At 35.7% G+C, this 20,578-nt stretch overlaps 3 protein-coding genes across 4 annotated transcripts; all 3 read right to left on the reverse strand.

Annotated features, from left to right (window-relative positions):
• Positions 1-3,200: 3,200 nt before the first annotated feature.
• Positions 3,201-4,811, reverse strand: LOC148917596 (uncharacterized). The gene is made up of 3 exons (XM_089049865.1): positions 4,692-4,811; positions 4,179-4,589; positions 3,201-4,094 (listed from the first exon to the last, which is right to left on the reverse strand). Exons 1-3 carry the CDS (start codon positions 4,809-4,811, stop codon positions 3,201-3,203), a joined length of 1,425 nt encoding a protein of 474 aa, XP_088905991.1.
• A 2,777-nt stretch (positions 4,812-7,588) lies between these two features.
• LOC103328687 (uncharacterized) lies at positions 7,589-9,087 on the reverse strand. Its single transcript, XM_008231094.2, has one exon. It carries the CDS (start codon positions 9,085-9,087, stop codon positions 7,915-7,917), a length of 1,173 nt encoding a protein of 390 aa, XP_008229316.2. The 3' UTR covers positions 7,589-7,914.
• Positions 9,088-10,411: 1,324 nt separating this feature from the next.
• Positions 10,412-16,985, reverse strand: LOC103328646 (lipid phosphate phosphatase 2). Of its 2 annotated transcripts, XM_008231052.3 has the most exons (9): positions 16,785-16,985; positions 15,009-15,101; positions 12,481-12,702; positions 12,284-12,371; positions 12,058-12,167; positions 11,854-11,944; positions 11,465-11,653; positions 11,327-11,386; positions 10,412-10,786 (listed from the first exon to the last, which is right to left on the reverse strand). In XM_008231052.3, the coding sequence occupies exons 1-9, from the start codon at positions 16,842-16,844 to the stop codon at positions 10,620-10,622; spliced, it is 1,080 nt and encodes a 359-aa protein (XP_008229274.1). In that variant the 5' UTR covers positions 16,845-16,985; the 3' UTR covers positions 10,412-10,619. The 2 variants fall into 2 exon arrangements, with proteins under 2 accessions (XP_008229274.1, XP_008229275.1); XM_008231053.2 differs by lacking the exon at positions 15,009-15,101 and having other exon boundaries at positions 16,785-16,980.
• Between the last annotated feature and the right edge of the window lie 3,593 nt (positions 16,986-20,578).

Genomic DNA, 20,578 nt, shown 5'->3' on the forward strand with positions numbered 1-20,578 from the left:
GTTGGATCTACAATCATTAATTTGTGCTTTTGGATCAAGTGGGGATTTGGAGATGTTGTGATATTAATTAGAATGTCCTATTGGATGCTGAGTAGTAATGCCTTCCACTTCGTGATGTTTCCTATCCCAAGTTGTTTGAGAGATTGTTCTATGCCTTGGTCTTCTTGAAGTACTAGTTTGTTGCAGGTTTTATGGGTCCTCATTCATAATTCCAAATGAGTTGGCCTTTAAGCTGTACATTTTTCTAAATTTTCTGTTTTGCAAAAACCTCCTTTGGAATTATGTTCTTCTTGTTAATGTTTGGATAGTCTTTCATTGATGATTTCTTCGGATTACGAAGGGAGCAGAGGAACGAAGGAAGAGAGAAGAGCTAGAGAGAGAAAAGGAATAATCACTGCAACATTCTAACCGTTGCAGAATGATGCATTTCATTCATATAGTTCATTCTCTTACATCAATCATCACAACCATTCAAATACATGAGCTATTGTGATTATGACACATGGCACTTACAAGGCATGTGAACCATTGAAAATGAAAGCTGATCTAAGATCCTACACTTGGCATATAAGCTCAAGCTATCACAACATAAAGCAGTTACACAATATGACAAGAGATAAATCTAATAAGTAAATCATTTACTAGCAAGAAATTAGTAAGCAATTTACTTTTCAACACTCCCTTCTAAATTGCTAACTGATTTCACACCAAGTAAGTTTCTCAAATAGTTGAATTTGTCCTTGGGAAGAGCCTTGTTAAAAATATCAGCAATCTGTTCTTCACCTTTGCAGTATACCAAATCAATCACACCTTCTTGAATTGTATCTCTAATGAAGTGAAACTTCCTGCCAATGTGCTTGGTTCTTTGGTGAAACACCGGATTCTTAGACATGGCTATAGCTAAAGTGTTGTCACAGAATAGAGTAGTTACAGCAGCTTGCTCTTCTCCAAAGTCCTCGAGCACAAACCTGAGCCAAATGGCTTGAGAGGTTGCTTCAGCTGCATTTACATACTCTGCTTCTGCAGTTGAAAGTGCTACAATGTGCTGCTTAACTGAAGCCTATGAAAATGCATCACTTCCAAACGAAAAAGCATACCCTAAGGTGCTTTCCAACCACATATTCAATCCCAAAGTCAATTGTTCCTTGAACATATCTTAGAACCCTTTTAGTAGCTCCATAATGCTTCTTAGAAGGCTTGTGCATAAACCGTGCAAGCAAACTAGCAGATAACATAATTTCTAGCCTAGTTGTTGTTAAATAAAAAGACTCCCAACAATTTTTCTGTACAAACTCTCATTTGTAGGTTCAGTTTCATCCTCTCTTTTCAGTTTATCGGTGGCAACTAATGGAGTGCTCACTGGCTTGTAGTCTTTGAGCCCAAATTGTCCAAGAAAGTTAGAGCATATTTTCTTTGGTATATAAATATGCTCCCTTCAGTTTAAGTTACCCCCATTCCAAGAAAATGATGGAGTAAACCCAAATCTAACACCTCATATTTGCACATCATCTCAGCCTTGAACTCTTCCATCATTTTTGCACTACTTCCTGTGTACACTATGTCATCAACATAGATTGACACAATCAAAGTACCAACACCTTCCTTATTCCACACATATAAAGTTGCTTCACTTGAGCTTCTGTGAAAGCCACAGTGAATTAAGTATGTGTCAATTTCACTATACCAAGCCATTGGTGCCTGTTTTAGACCATAGAGGGCCTTTCTTAGCCTATGTACACTTTGTCTTCAACCTCTGTAACCACAAAACCAACAGGTTGATCCACATATACCTCCTCTTCAAGAACACCATTTAGGAACACTGATTTAACATATAATTGCCACAGCTTCCAACCTTTCTGTGCAGCTAGTGGAATGAGTGTCCTAATGGTATCTAACCTTGCCACATGGGCAAAGGTTTCATTGTAGTCAACCCTTGGTTTCTGTGTGTAGCCCTTGGCTACAAGTCTGGCTTTGTGTTTTTGAATGGAACCATCAAGATTCAACTTTGTTTTATAGATCCACTTCACTCCCACAATTGGTTTGTTGCATGGCTTATCTACTAACTCCCAAGTTAAGTTCTTCTCTATCATTAACATCTCTTTTGTCATAGCCTTTTTCCAAGCTTCATCTTTGATTACCTCACTGAAATCTTCAGGTTCAATAATGCCCATCTTGCATTGAGCATATACATCACTCAAACTTTTCCAATTCTGTATAGTATGATCATAGGTTTCTGAGATTGAAACTGGAGAATCAAGTGAACCAGATTTCTAAGATGCTTGCAAGTTTCTAGTTGTTTGTGATTTTAGAGGAGAATGCATAGACTGAGGTGAATCATTTGATTCTGAATCAAATTCAGATATCCTTGAGTTTCTTTCATCATTCCAAGAAATAGAGACTTGCACTGCCTCATTAGATTCCCAATTCCACATTGCTTTCTCATCAAAGATTACACTTCTTGATAGTTTAACCTTTTGAGTTCTCAAGTTGAAAACTCTATATCCTTTTTCACAATTCTCATATCCAACAAATACTCTCTTCTCACCAGTTTCCTCCAATTTATGTCTTTCATGTGAAGGAATGTGAATGTAACACGAAGAACCAAATATCTTTAAGTGAGTGACACCTGGTTTCCTTCCACTAAATGCCTCAAATGGAGTTATGTTGTTCAAGGCACTTGTTGGACATCAATTCCGCAAATACACAGCTGTATTCATAGCTTCAGCCCAAAACTTCAAGGGAATCTTCTTTTCAAACATCATTGTCCTAGCCATTTCAATCACAGTACGGTTCTTCCTCTCTGTTGTGGAGAGTAGGCCACAGTCAATTTCCTTTCTAATCCTATATCTTCATAGAACTCTGAAAACTCTAGAGATGTGTATTCCCCACCCCTATCGCTTCTAAGTTTCTTAATTTGATAGTCACTCTAAAGCTTAACCATGGATTTGAACTATTTGAAAATTTTGAAGACTTGTGACTTGTGCTGTAGAAAGAACACCCAGCACATTTTACTGTGATCATTGATAAAGGTAAGGAAGAATTTGTTTCTTCTAAGTGTAGTGATTTGCATTGGACCATAAATATCATAGTGAATCAGTTCTAGAGCTTGTGATGCTCTCCAAGCCTTTTCTTTATCAAATGGTTCTCTATGACCCTTCCCTGTAGCACATCAAGAGCAAACATATTCAGTGACTTGTAGTCTAGGTAAGCCCTGCACCATCTCCTTTTCTTGCAGGGCCAGGCATCAAACTGATGTAGTTTAGATGTCCATATCTTCTATGCCACACCCAAGATGACTCTTCAACAATTGCTTTATTAGCTATAAGAGGATTGACATATTCTAGACCTAAGGGAAAGCATTTGTTTCCTTTCATTGGAACACTTGCAATTAGATCTTCCATCTGTTTATCTCCATATATATCAACCATGTAATCACCAAACACAAGCCAATATCCATGTTCAACCATCTGCCCTACACTCAACAAATTCTCATGTATTCCAGGTACAATCATAACTTCTTTAATGTATCTAGTCACACCCTTCATTTCTATAACCAAGGTACCTTTGCCTATTGACTGCACTAAATCTCTAGTGCCTACTTCAACTCTACACTTCACATTTTTATCAACATCAATAAGCAAAGATTCATGAAATGTCATATGATTACTACATGCACTGTCTACATACCATATGTTCATATTCCTTCTAATAGTAGTAGAATGACAAGCATAAAACATGGTTACAGGTTCTGTTACCTGATTAGCAAAGTTTACAAGCTTTCCAACCTTGTTTGGTTGATCACAGTCCTTGATGAAGTGGCCAAATCGATTGCAACCATGACATTTTGGCTTCCCTTTAAACCAACACTCACCATAGTGTAGTTTATCACAATGTTTGCATTTGCCCTTAGCCTGATCGGATTTTCTCTCTTGATCATTTTTTCCACCTTGATTGATAGAGTTCGGAGGGTTAGGATCCCATCTCTTTCCCTTCGATTTCCAGTTCTTTTTTGGATTTGACTGAGTTCCCTTTGGATTCACATTCATACTACTGAAAGCTCTCTCAATGGTACTCTCAGCATGCCTATTAAGGAGCTGTGCAAAACCCCTTAATGCAACAATAACCTTTTACACCTCAATAGTTTCAATGTCCTTAGTTTGCTCGATCACATAGCAAACAAGATCAAATTCTTTGGTCAAGCTTATAAGCAATTTATGAACCAAACGTGCTATGGGTAATTCTTCCTCATAACCATTCATTTGATTCACCAACTCGAGAAGACTAGTGAGATACATAGACAGGGTTTCATCATCCCTCATCCTTGTGTACTCAAAATCACGGCGTAGACCCTGCAACTTGATGGATCTCACTTGCTTATCGCCATGAAATTCTTGATGTAGAATGTCCCAAGCATCCTCTGAGGTCTCCTCGTTCGAGATTCTAGGGAAAATGTCATCCGAGACAGCTCCTTGGATAATACCCAGTGCCTTAGCATCCTTCATTAGCAGAGATACTTTCTCTTGATTCCGATGACCCTTCCGGATCAACCTTCTTCCCTTTCGATTCTGGAATTTCAAGACCCTTTTCAACTAGATCCCAGATTCCATGTGATTTGAAAATAGTTCTCATTCGGATCTTCCAAAATTCATAGTTGTCCCCATTAAATATTGGAGCCCGAAGATCACTACCACCTGACCCAGCCATTTGAAACCTGAATCGACGAACTGAGTCGGAAATTTCACATTGGATTTCCGAGCACAGTACTCATAGATCCGACGTCTAGACTCTAGATAGAACCCTCGTGATACCATGTTAATGTTTGGATAGTCTTTCATTGATGATTTCTTTGGATTATGAAGGGAGCAGAGGAATGAAAGGAAGAGAGAATAGCTAAATAGAGAAAGGGAATAATCACTGCAACATTCTAACTGTTGCAGAATGATGCATTTCATTCATATAGTTCATTCTCTTACATAAGTCATCACAACCATTCAAATACATGAGCCATTGTGATTATGACACATGGCACTTACAAGGCATGTGAGCCATTGCAAATGAAAGCTGATATAAGACCTTACACTTGGCATATAAGCTCAAGCTATCACAACAGAAAGCAGTTACATAATATGACAAGAGATAAATCTAATAAGTAAATCATTTACTAGCAACAAATTAGTAAGCAATTTACTTTTCAACACTTCCAGTATGTATTCTAGATATTTACCCTGTTTAAAAAAGAATAATAAAAAATGTTTAATGTTAAAGTTTTAGGGGGGTGTATTCAATTGAGATTTTAACATATTGTAATTACATGATTTTAATGTAATGGATTTCAGCCGGATTTGTAATTATATGATTTTACTCATGATTTTAATAGATTGCAATTACATGATTTTACTTATTATTTTAATTCACTTAGGATTTTACTTATGATTTTGATAGATTGCAATTATATGATTTTACTTATATTTCTATACAAGCTTGAACTCTATCACTCATCATCATTCACCTATACATAACTTGAAGGAATTTGCCCAATTTTTAGGATACATATACTCAAGTTTTAGGGTTAATACAAAGATAGTGGCACAATAACCATCAAATGTTAGTCCAAGGAAAGTACACTGACATGAACAATGTAACTCCCAACATAGCCACACATGACCAAAATGAATACATTAAAGATACTGAGAGCCTAGACATAACATGCAAGAACACCACTCACATGCACTCAACTACAAATGCAAAACTACCATTAACTCTCACAAGCAAAATAATACAACATAAAACTGCAACTACAATGAAAAGCAAATCCACATAGCTAGCTTGTCCGCTCCAAGAACCACGAAAGTTCCAGCAAGACCACCCAAGTCGACCAAATCAATTGACTGTCCCCAAAAACATATGGATCCAGGATAGATATGAGGAACACCCAAATCTGCAAAATAAAAGAATAAAATAAAAAAACCAAGTCCAAGCCAAAGTACCCACCACTCAGCTTCAACCACAACCTCAAGACCACGAGACCAATGGCACCACTACCCAGGTAGGAGGGGAAACCAATCGAGACACACGAGCCCACCAGCTAAAGAGTTTTTTGTTTTTTGTTTTATATTTATATCTTTTTGCACAGTAGAAAGCATAAAAAAATAATGGGAAAAAAAAAACTATGAGAGCATATATAAGAATCAGGCATAGGAGGGTGGGATTTCTTATGTGATTTGTTGTTTGTATTACACACTCAAAAATCTCACACAATACACAATTTAATGAAATACATTAAAATCAGTAAGTTTTTGAATACCACGGTACTTTTTCTTATCTTTTAAAAGTCCTAATTGAATATCACCGGACTTGCATTGATTATTTAAAAATCCTAATTGAATACCACAAGAATTTTATTGATTACTTAAAAATCATAATTGAATACCACTGTACTTTAAAGCTTCAAAATAATCCATTAAAATCTCAATTCAATACACGTACCTTAGCTTCAATGCTAATCTTGAAATCATTTTATAAAGAATAAAAAATTGGCCTTATTAAACCTACAAAAAAAACAGTCAAAAACAAAAGTGAACCTGTAAAATATTTACCAGACTCTGCTGCCATGTACTATAGCCTCACAAAAGAATGCCTCCATGACGAGGCCCCATTATCTAATATCTATCCGTAAGAAACTTTTTTAGAACTAGGAGCTGGAAATGGGACAAAATTTGTGAAGTCACTGTCAGATATCTATCCAATTCAAGATAAGAAACCTTTTTGGCACTAGGAGGAAAAGAAGACGAACAAAACCAATATTCAATCAATTAAACCAAAAAAGTTACAATAACCTCTCGCATTTTTCCCTACACCATGAAAATCCAATCTAACATCAACGCCGACACTGATTCCTTCTGGACTTGGAAGCCAAGCCCTTTCAACGAGAAGCAGCAGAACGAAAATCGATTCTCCATCGCTGAAATTTTCCAGAGCGGCCAAAAAGCAGAGAGAAAGGTGTTGCTGGGGCCTGGAGCTGGAGCTGGAATTGGGTGCGGTGCTGGAGTAGGGTTTGGACTAGTTGGAGGGATAGGATATGGTGCCTGGCCATTCAACCAAGTAAAGCTGGTGTTTGGCGTTGGGGTGGGTTGTGGGATCGGGATCGGATTCGGGTTTGGACAAGGAGTTGGGTATGGAGTTAGCTCCGACTCTCTGGAGTCTTATGTATCCAAGGAGAGTTCAGATTCCAAGGAAGGGATTCAAGTGTATCAGAGATATTGATTTTACAAATTCTTTGAGCTCAATTTTAAATGTGGTTGCTTAATTATCTCCATGCAATTCACATTATTATGTCATATGTTCTTATTCACACTCAACCAATATTGTCACTTATTCTTTAACAATGGTTGGAGCAAAAAAAATTAGTGAAATCATGTCTCACAATGAGCATGAACCAAAACGTTTATCAATGCACAAATGGCACAAATTGGAATTTTTATTTGGTTTTTTGTAAGACCTAATAATATACCTTAGACCTATAAAAACATCAACGCTCATATTATAACACGTAAATTAATTCCGTTTAATAGTACGACCGCCGTATCCGAAATTATTGCCAACTCGACTACCCTTAGCCCTTAGTTTTAGAGTCTAGATACAAATCACACATAGCATGGATCCAAAAGCGAACCTCATTGGGCAAAACTTTTGAAATTTTGGTTACAAATAGGCCCAATGTCGATAGAAGGGCTAGAGAGAGCATTCGGAACACATGAACCAAAAAACAAAAACAGTTGCCTTAGATCACATTAAAAGAAAATACATAGAAACCTACTTTATGGTAAGAAATTAATTGGCTGAGTTCACACATAGCAATCTTGATAAGAAATAATAAATTCTAGCATATATAGAACTAATTATCACAAACATTCGTCAAACCATCCTGTTATTCATGACCACATATTGGTTGATATCTTCGTACGGTTCATCTTTGCCTTGAGAAGCATGCACTTGAACTTGATGAGACGAAACACCGGCGGCCGGCATCGGCGGATAATACTGCATGTAGGGCACAGTTGGCTGCATTAGCCGAGCATAGTACTGGCTCGTGGATGAGGAACTTGGAGGATTAATGTTACCATTTAACATCATCATGTTCATGTTCATATTGTCCACCGCGGACTGCATCATCGGATCATTGAAATTATTTTGATACCCCTCCAGTGGTGATTGAGAATGAGCACTGCTGGAAGCCCCTGAGCTGAACTGAAGAGTACTATAGTTATAGTTGCTCTCCATCAACATCCACATTGCCATGGGACTCGAATTATGAGCCATAAGACTATTCAAATATTCATTTGAATTGTCAAGTTGAAGCATTTGATCAGACGACTGATGATGATGATGATGATCAAATGATGAGACTGGATGCATATCCACCATATTATTACTCAAGGATCTCATAGGCTTTTGGTCCTCCTCATGCACATGGCCTTGCATGAAATAGTTACAAGGCTGCTTTTGACTTGATGATTCACCAGTGATATTATTATTAGGGTTTCCACCCATCAACATTATTTTGGTTGGTGCTGCTTTTCCCATGCAATGTATTTGATGCTGATGGCATTCAGCTGATTGTTTCCTCTTGTTAAGTAATGTTCTCTTGCCAGACTCGAGCTTTGTGTCCAACGTATTTAGAAGCGCCTCCAGTTGATTTTCGGAGAAACTTTCAATGCGTTCATCCCATGTTGGATACTTGGCCTCATACATCTCCTTCTGCGCTCTGTAGATGTCAACATGGACCTTGGTTTTTCTGTCCCTCAACAAGTCAGACAAATCAAAGGTTTTCTTGGCTGGTTTGCGCATGATGCTGGCCTTGTACTTGTTGATTATGCGGTCAACCTCGTCGCGGTTTTCGGGCCACGTGTGGAGTTCAGGAGGCCGATCAGTCTGTTTAGGGCCATAGATGATCATGCAGACATCTAATTCGCAAAGAGTTGAAAACTCGTAGGCCTTCTTCATCATGCCCTTCCTTCTCTTCTGAAATGTTGTTTTTCGAGCTCGTTCGTTCGCTATCAGTTCCATCTTCAGCCTTCCACGGCCCATATTAATTCTTCTGCTCTAAACAAATACAAAAATAATAATATGATTTAAGGGAATGTGAGATTCGCAGTATATGTGTTTCATAAATAGCAGAATTGACTCCAATTTAGCCAATTTTAGCCTCGTACACTCTCAACACTGGATTTTCTTTGATCTTTTTGTTTTTCCTTCTCATGATAAAACAAAGCTCAAGAAAACTAGTTAAAACATGAAATGAAATAGGTGGAAAATCAAATAAATAAATAATCCTACAGCATGTGTTTGGATCAACAGCACCCTACACACTTATCATTGAACAAATGTTTCATACATATCATCACAAGTAATTAAACAATTGCATTTAATTAACGAAAGCGTTTCGATCCCACAAATGGGAAAACTCATTTAAAGGGATGTGCAAACTAAAAGAAACATGTATGAACGTAATACATCAAGTAAAGAGAAGAGAATATAGATATTGAACGAAGTAGGTACCTTCACTTAAATGGCTTCTAAGAACTTTTGCCGTTTGGAGAACAGAAAATGGCTTCTTAAACCTCCCTTTTGTTTTGTCAGATCTAAAAAAACTGGAGTTTACTTGACCTACATAGCAGAGTGGTTTGCTTGCGGTTCACTACATAATCTCATTGTGCTCAGTCATAATTAAGTCCCGAATTTTATTTTATTTTATTTTTAATTTTTGGTTAAGGTAAATAAGAAGTAAAGTCTACATACCATATGTAGAACCGTCCTTATCGAAAACAGAATCAATTACATTAATTAGCCCTTTAGACAATATTTTTATAATTAAAAAACCAAGAATATATTTATTTTTAATTATTATTAAAATAAAAAAATATTTTTTTTTAAAAAGGCAAGAGTAATACCAGATACACCAACCCATTATGCCAACTTTTAGTTAAGAACTGATATGGCAATGTTTCATTTGTTTCATGTCTAATATTCGTAAATAAGAAACGCTTTTAAATATGGTTACACAGAACTTGACTAATAGGGGTGGGCAAATTACTCTTTATCATGTTCTTCAAACGTTCCATGTCAACCCCGGAGATAAGGGGAGGCTTCAACAAGAGGGATAAAAGTGGAATTTTTGAGGAAATTTTTGGTAGAGAAGTGGTTTCAACAAATTAGGGTTGTGAATTAAACTCCCCAAAAGAAAACTAAGGTAACATTTTTGTTTAGTTATTTCTTCGTCAAAAGATGAGGTAACAAATTGGGCTTGTGTTGCTTTCTCTCATTTGGGCTTGTTTCCATTTGTCTGCATGTCATTAGGATGAAAATTAATCCATTCAATATGCATGTGGGCAGCCGGGCAGAAACTATAAAATAAATAAAATACTAGCAGAAAATTTATATACCAACAATCATATTAAGTATGAATATAAACAGAGTCCTTCAAAAATTCCTGAGGCCAAGCTTGGAAGAGAAGGTACAGTTCCTATCAATTTAGGTCGTGGCATTGCTCTACAAAATGTACACAGCCAGGAGTCAATCCCCGAGAGCTCCAAACTTTAAAGTAACCTTCGTGTGCAAAACTATCTCCTCCCAGATTCCAGTTCTTCCAATGCTGAACCAGAATTATGTGCTAATGATAACCCCATGCATCCATGGATGCTAGTTTCGTCTTCTTGATTCTCAACCCCTGCTTGTGTCACCGAACGTGACTCCTCCAACACCTGGAAGTAAGCATAAGGGCCCCAACCTACAAATGGATGTACAGAAAATAAGATCGCTACAAAATTATTAACACAATTTAGAACAAGGCCTATGTTCATTTGGGTATGAGAAATGACTGTCTGATACCTAATTGTTATCTATTTCCATGGTACAAATGGCAATTCCCTTAAAATGCCGAGCCAAATTACCAAATTAACAAATGGCAATTCTCTTAAAATGCTGAACATATTTTCTAAGTTGCCAATTGTATTTGTGACACCTACACACACACTCATCAAAACAAATGCAATGGACAGACATCAATGAGTAAAACTTCTGGTCAGTTCTAGAGACGACTGAAGTGACCACTAAAGGAGCATCATCATTGATGAGCAAAGAAAAAAATGTAACATGTCTACGCCATTGGAATTGTGTTATCAATTCTGTCAAGAAAGAAGAAACATAAAAAATATCATTCTAAGAAAATGTTATTAACAAAATGTCACAACACCATAAAAGCAACATCTCTAGAAACTATTTCCCCAAAACAAAAACACCCATATAAAATTTTCTTAGTAAAATGTACCTTGAGCATGATATGGGGGTGGAAAGAACTGCAGATAGCAAAATGTAGCAACTATAAATCCTGAAAAAAAATGTCATGATAGTTATTGACCACATAAGGATCAGTGAGTAGTTAGTTATAATTCATTATGACACAAACCTAGGAGACCTCCAGCAAACACGTCCTGCCAGTGGTGCCAGTAGTCATCTACACGAGAAATGCCGACTAGTGATGCAAAAAGTAGAGGAAGAAATACAATGCACAGCTTTGCGACATGGCCTTTGCGATCAAATACTTTTATTTTACCCGACAAATACAGTGAGAGAAATCCTAGACCAGCAAAGGAAACTGCACATTGTACCCAAATTTCCTCAAAGTTAACAAGTCTACAAAAGATTCAGGTAAATATAGTGCTGGTATCACATGATCAACCAAGTGGTATTAATATTATGCATTCCCTTATAATGCCAAATTTATCAACAATATAAAATCTTTTTCTTGTTGGCATGTAAATTATAGAAAATACCAGACAGTACGCTGCTGCTTACATGAAGTATGGCCACTTGGAAAACTCTTGTGCCCCTCCTTTATGACACTCTTCTTACCATGGCATACAACATTTCCCAATTGATCGTACACCTGAGAAGAAATTAGTTATTAATTTCCATTGCCAACAGCATCATAGATTAATCTGCTAAAAGAAGACTGCCCTCCAATAACAATAAAGTAACTGTGAACCTAGAATGCCATACATCCTTTCCATCTGGAAAACAACGCCAAAAGAAGTCTGGCCGGGGTCGACCAACTGCATCTTTTATAGCATCTGTAATAACCGCAGTTATCAGAACAGAGAATAAGAGACCTGCAGTAACAACTTCTAAACATCAGTTCCTGTCTTTCTATTGTATCTTCTTCAGCAAATGGGGTATCCGATGACAATCTTCCTTAAAATAAAGCAATTGTCAGAAAATTGATCACCTAGTATGGCATGGTGAAGGTCATAGACATCTCTCCTACGAAAATAGACAACAACAAAAATTGCTATGGGCAGTGCAACTGCATAAATCTAACCCTCCAAGATGGGGGCAGGGAGAAGCATCACATCAGTTCAGTATTCAAATACTATATCTGTAAATATGGGATCATAAGATAATAGCAGAACACTGAGAACTTACAGGAACGGCCCAAACAGGCACGGTGTTACTTTTCAAGGGATATTTAAGATCAGTCATCATATCTTTTCCCACAAAGCGATAAAAGGGATGAATCACATTCAGGATGACAACTATCAACCCAAGAAGCATTAGTATCACCCAATCATGCATGTGTGTCCTTGCAACTGTCATCCCATGGGACCTTACAGTATGCGAACCAAGCTGAACTTCCTGCATTTTATTCTGTGTAGAAAAAAAAAATGAAAAAAAAAAGGCAACCACAGCCACAGAAAAGAGAGAAGATTTTAAAGAAAATACTTTTATCACATTTTATGCATAACACAACCAAACAATGATACTACATGTGAAAATAATGGAAAAGTTTTCTGAAGAAAACAACGTTCCAGAAAATATGTAATAAGCTACGAACACGATAAAAGGCAAGTAGAAGAAAACAAATATAGCTCACATGATAAACACAAAGAGAATGATCCTAATGCAAAACAGGAAACAGATCCACAAGGTGAGCTCTAAATGCAATAAAGATGGCACATTATTAGGAATAACAGCCATCCAACATTGAAATGACCACAAAATTATGAACCATTAGAGCAAATGAGCTGTGGATTGCACAAGTTGGTAAACCCTGCCAGAAGATGAAATCGAAACAAAAACCGCCATAAATAATCTGTACAGAAGCAACAACTATCTGAAACAGTGTAGGGTGTGTCAGAATCCCAAGATGGATACAATCAACACTGCATGAAGAAGCCGAGTTTTACAATAATATGGACTGCTATTGCTGCTCTTACATTGAGTAAGATGCAGAAATTATAATATAAATAATCAATACCAGACATGTGAAGGAGACATTCCCCTTACCGTTAGATACAAGTTAATGTTTGATTATTGTTTGGTTCAACTTTTCATGCGTCACAGAAAAGGTACTAGCCTACAATATTAAGGACACTTCTTCCTCAAAAAAAAATTCCATGTTGGACACCTTAGAACCCTGCGCTTGTGTCCAACCATTGGCCACTCATTTGGATGTTTACAAGGAATTCAACTTCATTTACCTCAAAGGAGTGCAGAATTATCAACATTATGCATTTTTCTCAAGAAATAACACGTGGCTATATTTTCATAATAACTTAGTATATATAGGTTCTTTTCCAAGAAAATATATGCTCAAATGGAAAGATGATCACTTAATTTTCTTCCTCAGTTAAGATTTTTTTTGGGGGGGAGGGGCAAAGGGTGGTTAACAACTATGCTATGCACAAGCCATATAGATTTTCACAAATTCAAAACATGCATATATATATTGGCCAGTATTTGTGTCTGAATTTTTAGATGTTTGAGACACACCACATCTATGTCAAACATGATTTCTTTTCATTTGTCTGCATAAACGATGAGGTCCAAGCATAACTGCACAACTCATTCAGTGTGGTACATCATCATTCATGTGAGACCCGATTTCTTATCAGCCTTGTACAGAAAATCGTGAATTCCAATCTTAGTGCTTGAGAAGATGACAGGACTGACTCACGTGTTGAATGGTCACAAGGTAAAATGCTGTTACTTATATAACTCAATAACTTTCAAACAATTAAAACGTTTATGCAACAAAAATGAGTGGCAAATTAACTTGATGCCTGCCGAAGATAATAAAAACAAAGGGCTTTTCTCATTCCTACAAGTATTATCATGTATTTATATAAGAGAACCAGATAGATGTTGCTTCGTCTTAAATCTCAAAGAACAGATAAGTGAAAGGAGGGAATAGATCTATTCTTACATTCTATTTTCCAGATAAATTCCAGCCAGTCAACAAGGGAAGAAATCCATCATACATTATTTATCAATTTACATTCCAGCCAAAGAAGCTACATCACACGAGAAACATAATTGTATCTTTCAGCTAAATTATATTTTGTCCATGTACTTTGGGCACAATTCCACTAATCCCTGTAGTTCTAAGTTAAAATTATATGCACTTGTAGCCTGGTAAGGTTTGCAATTGGTCCAAAATTACATTTCTGTCAAATTGGTTGGCTGAAACAGCACATGCCTCTTAGGTGATGACTTTTAGCTCTCTTCTATTACATATGATTTTGAGAAAGAGAAGAGGATTTCATTTACAAATTAGGGATTCTGAAAAGGAAATTTAGGGATTGAGGATATTATTAAAAAAAAAATTAATGGGTGAAAGCTGAAACCTAATCTTTAATTATACTTTTTCCTTCCAAATTTCTAACCCATGCCATTTTGTCAACCAAGTTGGTAGAAATGTTATCTTGGACCCAATTGCAAACATTAGTAAACTAGCAGGGGCATATAAATGTTTAAACTGAAACTACAGAATGAGATTGGGCTTGTACTACAGTGACCAAAAATATAGTTTAGCCAATGTTTTAATGAAAAAAACTGTGATTTAACTTTGTCTTGAACCCTTCTGCCCACCAAACAGAAAAAAGGGTGCTGCGGGGTTTAAATTTTATCAACTCAAGATATAGCTATGCTCACTAGCAAATGAAAATAAATACCTCATCCTCCCTGTGTCCTATCAATGGAAGGTCAATGGGTGTAAATGAATCACTATTAACAGCAGAAATCTCCGGCTTCTTGCTTGACACATCCTAGATAACCCCAAAAAAAGAAAATCAACCTTCAGGGGTATAAATATCAGGGCACCAGATTCATTAGACTTAATCCCGAACTCAAACTTTGCGTGTAACGGATATGAACTTTGTTGATTCTGGGCTTGAAATATTTATGGAATCAGCAGAGAAAGTTTGCCAATCTACTCTAACTACATACTAAGTACTAACAATTTAACATCCACCTCCCTACAAGATCCCTGTATCACCTAGACAAACACTAAGAAACCTAAACTTCGAATTCAAGTATGAGGAGAAGTGAAAACCATTGATTTTGATATCTATTTTAAATTGTTCTTAAGAATGTGAAGTTTGCAAGAAAACTGGGAATCGCTTCTCATGATGTGAATGTTTGAATCATCTGTCATGTGTGGGGTTTGTTTGTGTGTGACAATACATATAGTAATAGTATGGTAAATTGGTATTTCATGCTTACTATATTTAGTTCAATCCAATCGCCTAACAAACTACTGGCATATGCACTGTAGAAAAAGCAGCACTCATTTTCTGTTACCCAAAAAAATAAAATGGGAAGAGTTCGCTACATAGAGAGATAAATCTATGGCACACAATTCAGTATCTTTAGATGCACAGCTACTAAAAATTATGTTTGACTAAAATCCGCATGCTAAGTAATCCATTATGTCATCACAAGGTATGTCAATCCAGAATAACAGTGGCACATAGCCCAAAGAAACTACAGTTGGAAGCACAGTATCTAGGACTGTCCAGGAAAAGCGGAGGAAGAAAGAACAAATTATTGATTAATTACAAGTTCCTTTGAACAATATAAGGAGACAGAAGAAACAGCAGAAAAAATCTTCTCAAGCATAAAGAAAGAAGGAACGAGCATAATGATGAGGCTGTAATTAATAACAACGTTTACCAAGCAGCTTCTAAGGCTTTGAAAATCCGTTCTACCATTCCCTTACATAAACCTAATGTACAACACAATGAGCTACAGCAGTCAAAAACTTTATCATTGAAGCGCAATCCAAATATTTTTTTACTCTAAAGAGAACATCAGAAGTGGAGGTGGGGGGATGTACTAGTAAGACTAGTCCAACTAATAGATCATTTTCATTTATTTTTTTCTATCTCTCTTTTTGGGGTTTTTGGTGGTAAGGCTAATGAATTGAAGCATTCTAGCAGTCAACTGAAAATTTCCATTTGAAGTCTAAAGTTATTGAACAGTTCAAGATTCTAAAGTTCCAGGTTGATTAGCAGTACAATAGACTCTCATCCCTTGGAACATTCATTCCCAGAACAACCAACTTTCACTTATCCAGCAACTTTTACCTTCAAACAAATTAAACATCACCCCAGTCATCTATTTCACTTTAGAACATCTACTAAAAGTTTATAATATAAAGATGCCACAAACCCATCACAGTATATATAGGTTGCAAAACTAAAGGGACAAAGAAGCCTGGTATGCAAAAGGAAAATCTATCTGTCTAAAAGAAAGTGAGCTTTTGTTCATAGAATAACCACACAGTTCAATCAGTAACGCACTAACTTGAGCAAAGACACAAATCATCAAAACCGTCACTGAATTACATCAAAAACAGCCAAACCCACATGGTATTTTACCCATATACTTCCGTAATATGCATCCCATTAAGCCACGAACTTTAGTATAAAAGCATAAAACCCACTAACCTGAAAGAGGCCACTGAAGTTTTTAAGACGAGAAAGCGATCCCAAATCCCACCAAGGCATTGTACGAGCCAAACCAAACACTCCGATACAATACAAACTATTACTGTTAAAGAGAACCAACGCTTGGAATAAAATGTGACCAGGAAAGTGGCAGTGGCAGTCTGAGGTGGGAAAGGAAGGGAAGCTTCCTATTTGTTTGATATTTTAGACGAGGGTAATCTGGAGCAAAAATTATCGATCAACTCAACTATTTGCCACATGTCTAGTTATTTTCTTTACTTTTGTTAATTTTCTGTCAATTTTAGGGATAAAAATGAACTCACATTAAATGCAAGTTTAGAGCAATACTAGGGGGTATATTCAATTAGGATTTTAGAGCGTTTTAAAGATTTTGTTTAAGTGCCAGCTTTCATAAAACTTAATGAAACTTTAGAATTCGTATCGAACTTGATAGACTTTTAGAAGACTTCTATATAATTTTTTTAATAAACTTTCTTAAGATTTGTATGGTTTTTATTCCAGACTTCTATAATTTCTTTAGCTGATATGGTTCCTTGTTCTTTGTAGTCGTAATGAGAAAACTCCAAATCAGCTGATTGCCAGAGAAAAAAATGAAGTATGATAAAATGACAAGGCCCTGAAGAAAAAAAAAAACAAAACAAAACAAAAGACGTGCCCAAGTAGGCTTCTGTCTTCTACAGAAACTTTGAACTTGTGGCCATCCTTGTTTTTTTTGCTTTTAGATCTCATCAAAGCCATGACTTTATTAAACTCCTCCCTATCAATGTCTATGTTAATAATACATGTAACAAGTTAGCTTTCTATCAGAATCAACTACACATGAAAAGATTTTTACTTATAACTTGACCAGATGGAAAGTATACAAAGTAAAATTATTTTATATAGTAACATTGCTGCCAATGTATCTAATGGTGATCCAATTTTAAACAACATGAAATAAAATTTTAAACTTGATTTGTACCAACATGAAATAAAAAACCAAATTCATAACATCTTTTCCTTCAACAACATGAAATAAAAAGTGTTAATAAATCATAAAAGAAAAGAAAATGTTAAATAATTTTAATTGATGTGGATGTCCACCTCATCTGCCATATAAGATGGTATGAGAATGTGGTATACAAATGTGGTAAAAGTAGTATTATTCAAAATAAAATTATGTTTAACGAAAAGCAAAATTCATAAGAAATATAGTGACAAATGTATTACAAATTTGAAAGAAAAGTTTAAGGAAAATATTTAACATTCATTCATTATCCTTTATTCTCATTGTTGTCATTGTGCCCAGCATCTCTCCACATATCCAAAGCTATACCAACTCTCCATTCATTAGCATTCTGTCATTGTTGTTCTTGTGTTTGAAATACGAGTTTAGGATCCCCTTCATTAACCAGTAATGATAAAGATGAAGAAGATTCGTTCTCCAATTCAACAGGAAATTCATTAGATCTACACTCTTTTCGAAGAAAATTGTGGAGTCCTACACAAGGTAACACTATCTCTATCTGTGTCATATATGGGAATGGAGGTACAGACTTGAAAATTGTAAATCATGACTTAAATATACCAAATATCCTCTCAATGACATTCCTCAAGGACGAATGACGAAGATTGAACAACTCAACTTCATTTGTAGGTGCATGGCCTTGACCACAAAACTCTTGGAGATGATATCGAACACCTTGAAATGAAGCCAAAAATTAGTGTCGATTTGGAAATCCACAATCCACTAAGAAAAATTTACCTGATAATAGATTACACATATGTTAGTATCCAATGTATGACCTAATGTAAACTATAAGAAAAAATTTAAAATTTAAAAATACCTTATGACACCTAAGTTTTTCATTAATCTTGGGGAGTATTTTGGTTTCTACAGTTGCCTTACTTAACATTCCATTAGCATCAAGCCATCCTTGTAGCATCAACCATGAGTTGCAATAACATTCTACTCTCTTCCACACTTCAAGCATTATAATCTTGTTTGCTCTTCCCTTTTCTATTTACTTGTTGTATATTTTTAGACTCCATTTGAGTGGTGCAACTATGAATTTTATCATGTTAATCACAAATACAACATAAAAAATATACAAAACCCATAAAACACTACACAAAAAATGTACATCAACAACCATAGATCCTAACAGACAAGACACATCTTATGTTGAATACAAACATGAATGATGTAGAACAAATAGCTGAATGGATTGAAGAAGAATTGGAGTGAAGAATTGAAAATGAACGCAGTAGGAATTTACAGATTTGGCATCCGAACTCCGATTGGAGTGTATGATACCTTTCTGAAAAAGGAACGATGCCACGAGTCAAACTCACTACGATGTTGTGACATATAGTGAATTTTGGGCTTTTGAGGTCATTTAGGCTTCCAAAACAGCATTTAAAAGTTATAGTTAATTTTTGGCTTTTCGTTTTTTTACTGCTTATCTATATTTGTCTCAGTATTTTTGTTCGATTATAGAAAGGTTGTCAATTATTTCAATTTTCTATCCATGAACAATTCTTATAAAGTCGTATAAGATATTTCAGAAGAAAAACAAGTAGTAACAAGCATAAACCATAACCCCATACTTTCATAATTGCAGTTTTTATAAAAACTTTCAAAAACATCCAAAATCCACCTAAATGGACTTAAATGCCCTCAAAACTAAAACCCACATAAAACTGCTACTATTTTATTTTAGATTTTTTTTTTTGGATGAATTCGGTAAACATTAAGAAAAGGAAATTGCATGAGTGGGTTCAATCTTCTAACTTTCCATTCCACTCCTCCCATCCTTAGCCCCAAATGCATCCCCCTCCTTCATCTCCATACAAAGCACTGATCACATAAAATACACACTTTTAAATGGTATAGGGTTTATTTATATCATTAGTACTAAGAATTGGTATATAACTAAATATCTCTAGTTTCTTTGTTGCCCATGTAGCTTCTTCCTTTAACATTGATCTAACATGAGGTGGAATGAGCCACAATTCATTGCGAATTTCGTCAACAAAGTGGTTTGGGAATTGCATATTCTTCCTCTCACACTAATAAAGTGATAAAAAAGAAAGATGAAATCAAATAAATTGGTTGAAAAATTCCCTAACAGAGAGAAGAATCAGATGACATAGTGATTTGGGAAAACGTGAACAGTAACAGTTATGAACCCTAACCCAATCGCCCATAACATAGAGAAGAAATAGGTGTGTGAGAGAGAGAGAGAGAGAGAGAAGAAATATGGTGAGAGAGGGGAGGTGTCGAGTAGGATTACATATAGGAAGAGATCGGTTAACTAGTGCAACTGGTAATTATTTCCCTCCAATATTATTTTGGGAAATTTTCTTCTCTTTTTAAAAGCTTATGAGTTAGGACCAAGGTCTAAAATATCGATGGTATCAGAAATATCGGTAGTCCAAAAACACGGAAATTTCGTTGAAAATATCGGGATATTATCGATATCCATAACAATTGAATAAAAACCACGGAAATTGTAAGAAAAACTTGGAAATTTTTATTGAAACTTTGGAGGATGTTTATTTAGTCAATTATCTATTAGTTTATAGCAAAAAATTGGAAGGAAATTATTTGCATGATGAGTTTAACTGATTTAAGTTGATTATATAGCGAGCTGACAAACATTGTGAATGTAGAAAATATGTAGTACTTAAAGGAAATTATTTGCATGATGGGTTTAATTGATTTAAGTTGATTATACAGCGAGTTGACAAATACTGTAAGTATATAAAATATGTAGTACTTAATGAAAGAA

This window comes from Prunus mume, linkage group LG4 (assembly GCF_029339155.1).
Source record: "Prunus mume cultivar Tortuosa linkage group LG4, ASM2933915v1, whole genome shotgun sequence".
In the NCBI taxonomy this organism is placed as follows: Eukaryota; Viridiplantae; Streptophyta; class Magnoliopsida; order Rosales; family Rosaceae; genus Prunus; species Prunus mume.

Excerpts from the sequence above, each read along its gene's own strand:
- LOC103328687 (XM_008231094.2), bottom strand. The coding sequence starts at position 9,087 with ATGGGCCGTGGAAGGCTGAAGATGGAACTGATAGCGAACGAACGAGCT.
- LOC103328646 (XM_008231052.3), bottom strand. The coding sequence starts at position 16,844 with ATGCCTTGGTGGGATTTGGGATCGCTTTCTCGTCTTAAAAACTTCAGT. Across the intron at positions 12,703-15,008 it reads TAGGACACAGGGAGGATGAG|AATAAAATGCAGGAAGTTCA; the intron begins GTATTTATTTTC and ends TTTTCTACACAG. Across the intron at positions 10,787-11,326 it reads ACCCCCATATCATGCTCAAG|GTTGGGGCCCTTATGCTTAC; the intron begins GTACATTTTACT and ends ATCCATTTGTAG.
- LOC148917596 (XM_089049865.1), bottom strand. The coding sequence starts at position 4,811 with ATGGTATCACGAGGGTTCTATCTAGAGTCTAGACGTCGGATCTATGAG. Across the intron at positions 4,590-4,691 it reads GTTTCAAATGGCTGGGTCAG|TTGAAAAGGGTCTTGAAATT; the intron begins GTGGTAGTGATC and ends TCTGGGATCTAG. Across the intron at positions 4,095-4,178 it reads TGACCAAAGAATTTGATCTT|CTCCTTAATAGGCATGCTGA; the intron begins GTTTGCTATGTG and ends GGTTTTGCACAG.